Below are 4,517 nucleotides of genomic sequence, written 5' to 3' on the forward strand. Positions count from 1 at the left end.
GACTAAAAGAACAGTTAGACTCAAACAAGAGTTGCGCGATAGGTCCAAATCAATCACTTTGAGATTATTTAACCTTTGCAACTTGTGACTTAACATATTCACTTATTAGTTAACCCACATCATTAAGGATCTCACAAAGCACAAAACAATCAACATTCATTCAACATCACTCCAAGCCACAAAACAATCAAAGGACATCCCAAACTCACTTGCTACTACCATGCCAAGAACTTTCACTCTCACTGTCGGATGCTTTATGCATGCAAATTATACACAATACGGGATCAAATAGACTGTTGAATAAATGATTCTACCCTAGGACCACAACCAAATGAGGAATAGGAAATAAGGCCAAATCAGTCATTCTAGGGCAATATGATCCTAATCGTATACAAATTTTAAAGCATACACTTAGAAATCACTTCCACTAATATAGATTTCAAATCGAACATAGCATCCAATTCCTCCTAGGCTACAAGGCATCACAAATTAGACCAATCCGTCATGCAATTCTTGAAGGTATCATTAGCCTTATCCTAGCATGCAAACATTCCATATCTACATGTATGGGTATTATGTGAATCACTTACTTAAGCTCGACTGATTGCACACATCACACCCCATTTTTCTTTATAAAATCTTTTTAGAAACTTGTTTTTTTAAAAAGATTACCAATTCCTCAATTTGAGTTCAGTCACACCCGAGAGTGTTTCCAAAATTTTCAAACCAAGGCTCTGATACCAATTTGTAACGTCCAAAAAATTCATAGTAAAAATTTCATTTTAAAAGCACTTAAATCATACAAATGATTTGTTCCAAAACCAATCAAAGTGATTATATCATGTAAACATCAAAGCAAAAATCATAAATAGCCAATGCGGAAAACTTTGGGAGATATTGTGTAGTCATGTCGGGCCCTTTCCTTTCGTACCAGAAATACCTGAAACCATAAACATAAAACTGTAAGTACGAAACTTAGAGAGTTCCCCAAAATACCACATATCATACATAACATTAGGCCTAGCCCGCACATTGGGCCCAACCCATGACAATGGGTCTAGCCCTTTGTAATCAGTTACAAGGACTGAATGTGGACAAAAAACAAGTTAAATAGTCAAATATAAACAAAAAAAACTCAATGACTATATATATATATATATATATATATATATATATATATATATATATTACATTTTTAAGTCATTATCTCATATTATATTACAAACTTTATTTGTTTAAAAGTTAAAAATAATAGAATGTTTCATACTTAAAAAATATTAGAAATATGTAATTACTAAATAAAAAATCTCATAAATTAAAATAAAATATATTAAAAAAATCTCATGAGTTAAAATAATAAATATATATACTTTCGCCGCCGAGAAGCGGCACCTCCTATATAACTCCCACCTTCACACAGCCATTTCATTCCACATATTTAAACCAATTTAAATCCAAATTCTCTCATCTACCAATGGCGGCTATGCTTATGAAGGTGTCTTGCGCGGTGGTCTTGCTGGTGGTTTACATGGGGTTGCTGACGCCGGAGGTGGAAGCTGTGACATGTGGTCAGGTGGTGGGCTCGGTGGCACCATGCCTTGGCTACCTAAGGAACGGCGGAGCTCCTCCACGGCCGTGCTGTAATGGAGTTAGAGGGCTTAGGAATGCGGCAAGAACCACCAGTGACCGTAAGACCATTTGCAATTGCCTGAAGAGTGCTTCTTCGTCTTACCGTGGTGTTAGTGGTAATTACGCCGCCAGTCTCCCCGGAAAATGTGGTGTCAACTTACCCTACAAGATCAGCCCCTCCACCGACTGCAATAGGTACAACACGTTGCTTCATTTTCATTATTATTAATAATTTAATATAGATGGTGTCGAACACCAATATACTTTCAAAATTAGTTATCTTATGTCAATTCAATATATAGGGGATTTAGAACATTTTAGTATTTTACTAGGACTATTAAAAATTAAATGCATTTTCTTAATTATTACTGACCAAATAAAAAATGAATGAAGATAAATTATTATCTATCTTAAGTTGCCATAATATATTTTATATTTTGGGGCAATTACTAATCTAGCCAAATTAAGGAAGTCATTAGCAATTTATAGCCAAAAATTAGTAAATGTCCAATTATAGCCCAGGAAACCGTAGGTTTTGATATTCGTCTACTGTTTCGTCAAATCGTCTACTGTTTCGTGTTTTGTATAATTTTTTTTTTCATTTTTAGGATACAAAACCGTAGGTTTTTTAAAACCTACGGTTTCCTCTCGAAACCTACGGTTTCCCAAACCGTAGCTACGGTTTTGTGTGAAAAAATACGTTTTTTTTTTTTTTTTTTTTTAAATCTACTGTTTTGGGGGTTTTAACTACTGTTTTGGGGAAACCGTAAGTTTTAAAAAACTTACGGTTTTGTATCCTAAAAATGAAAAAAAAATTATACAAAACACGAAATAGTAGACGATTTGGTGAAACAGTAGTCAACCTACAGTTGACTACTCTTTTGTGGGCTATTTTTGGCTAAGTGGTTTTTTCTGGCTATTTTTTGTAAAGTAATTAAGGATTTTGGCTAGATTTGTATTTTCCCCATATATTTTTATCAAAGTTAAATGTATTTAATACTAGTATAACATTACATGCAAAATACAAAAAGCACAGTCTATTATGCAATACATTCGGAAAAACTAATATATTGTTTTCTGGTTCAGGAAAATACACATATTATTTTTTACATATCGCTTATATTTAAATTCCCAGTAAAAATCTGTTAATCGATTCCAATTGTGTGATACGGTTGACGATATAAATAGTCCATTGAGTAGTTTATGTTATCTTTTGACCTTTTATAACGTATCAAGATATAAAACTCAGTACAATATAATGTGGCTGATAATTAAGTTTACATATGATACATTATGAAAGGTAAAGTATGATGCATTATGAAAGGTAAAGGGATGGCATGGACCACTCATTTTATTATCCTCGTCACATTTAATATTCACATCATATAAATAAAACCGATTAATATTGGAGATTTGGATAAAAGCGAGATAGGCAAAATATAATTTTTCTTTTTCTAAACAACAAAATAATATATATATATATATATATATATATATATATATATATATATATATATATATATAATAAATTGTGTTTTTTGTATTTTATATTATTTTATGGTGTGGTTGAGATTCATTCAAGATAACCTTACATTATAGGGAGTGAATTATTGAACCATCAATTATTATTTACATAGCTCCTTTTCATTTTCCTTGTGTAGGATCCAGTGAAGAGGAAATATTGAAGAAGCAAAAGTGTGGCATTGAGGCATACTAGTACTATCCCGGCAATAAAGTCAAAATTCCCTACTTAGGAACCAAGACCGAGACCAGTCTCTTAATAATTTGGTGTATGTGTTGTTGCTCAGTAGTAACGATTTCTACTTTGAAATCTATGAGTATGTGATGTGAAAGGAAATGCACTTCCTTACAAGGATTATATTATATATTTTATTTCGAATATGTCCAATATCGTGAAAATAATGAAATTATTTTCAATCTGTCAATCGTCTAAACGTTAAATAGCTAAGGACTGATTTTTTTTTTAAATAGCTACATGTAAAGGAAACCATTGAGAAAAAAAAAACAAGTAAACTAATAAAGGATTAACAGTGTCCCATCAATATGACATACGTTCGGGGACAGAAACCCGAAATCTTTGCTATTATTCAGTTGTTTCTAATGATACATTCGGAACACTAGCTACATATATTTATTACTGAAAACCCTAACAATTTTTTGACCAGACTGATATGTCCATTTACGCTGTCAAAATCCAAGTAACAAGCTAACACTACCGAATTTCTAATAGCTAATTTGTCTAAAAATGACAAAAAGGAGCTATTTGTGTTGATTAATGTTGATGTTTTATCGATTTTTATGTTGATGTTTTATGCCAATGCATATATAGATGATGTGTAGTCAGGTTCATGTTAGGCACATTATGTATAACCAATCAAAACCCGTGTAACATTATGCTTAACTGCTTATATGTAGTTAATAGGGTAAATTGTTCATGAAAGAGTACAATTCTAAATTATATCAAAGTTTTTTTTCGTAAATCCTAATTTTCTAAAACAAGTACATTTTACTGCCATCGTCTTTCTCCTTTCGGCTTCCCGACGTCCATGATCAACGACACCATTACTACTTCTTCCCCCTCTCTCAGAAAACCTTATGACACCACTAACACCAAAGCATTCATACTCTTAACACTAGATCTTGATCGCATCATAAAGGGTTTGAAATCCATTGCATTGGATTTGTGGTCCTTGAGCATATTGATTGCAAACAACCAAATATATATATATATATATATATATATATATATATATATATATAGGCCTAGGTTATTCTATTCAAAGTAATTATTGTGTTATTGTATGCATAAATGTGAGCCAATCAATTTTACTTATTTTAAGAAAGTGATTAATACATATTATTGAATT

General features: G+C 31.9%; 1 protein-coding gene across 1 annotated transcript; it reads left to right on the forward strand.

Moving 5' to 3' along the window:
- Window positions 1-1,409: 1,409 nt before the first annotated feature.
- Window positions 1,410-3,575, forward strand: LOC145110878 (non-specific lipid-transfer protein 1-like). The gene is made up of 2 exons (XM_079047194.1): window positions 1,410-1,824; window positions 3,291-3,575. Exons 1-2 carry the CDS (start codon window positions 1,475-1,477, stop codon window positions 3,298-3,300), a joined length of 360 nt encoding a protein of 119 aa, XP_078903320.1. The 5' UTR covers window positions 1,410-1,474; the 3' UTR covers window positions 3,301-3,575.
- The last annotated feature ends 942 nt before the right edge of the window (window positions 3,576-4,517 follow it).

The sequence above is a fragment of the Lactuca virosa genome, chromosome 5 (assembly GCF_052849685.1).
Source record: "Lactuca virosa cultivar CGN04683 chromosome 5, Lactuca_virosa_CGN04683_v6, whole genome shotgun sequence".
NCBI lineage: Eukaryota > Viridiplantae > Streptophyta > Magnoliopsida > Asterales > Asteraceae > Lactuca > Lactuca virosa.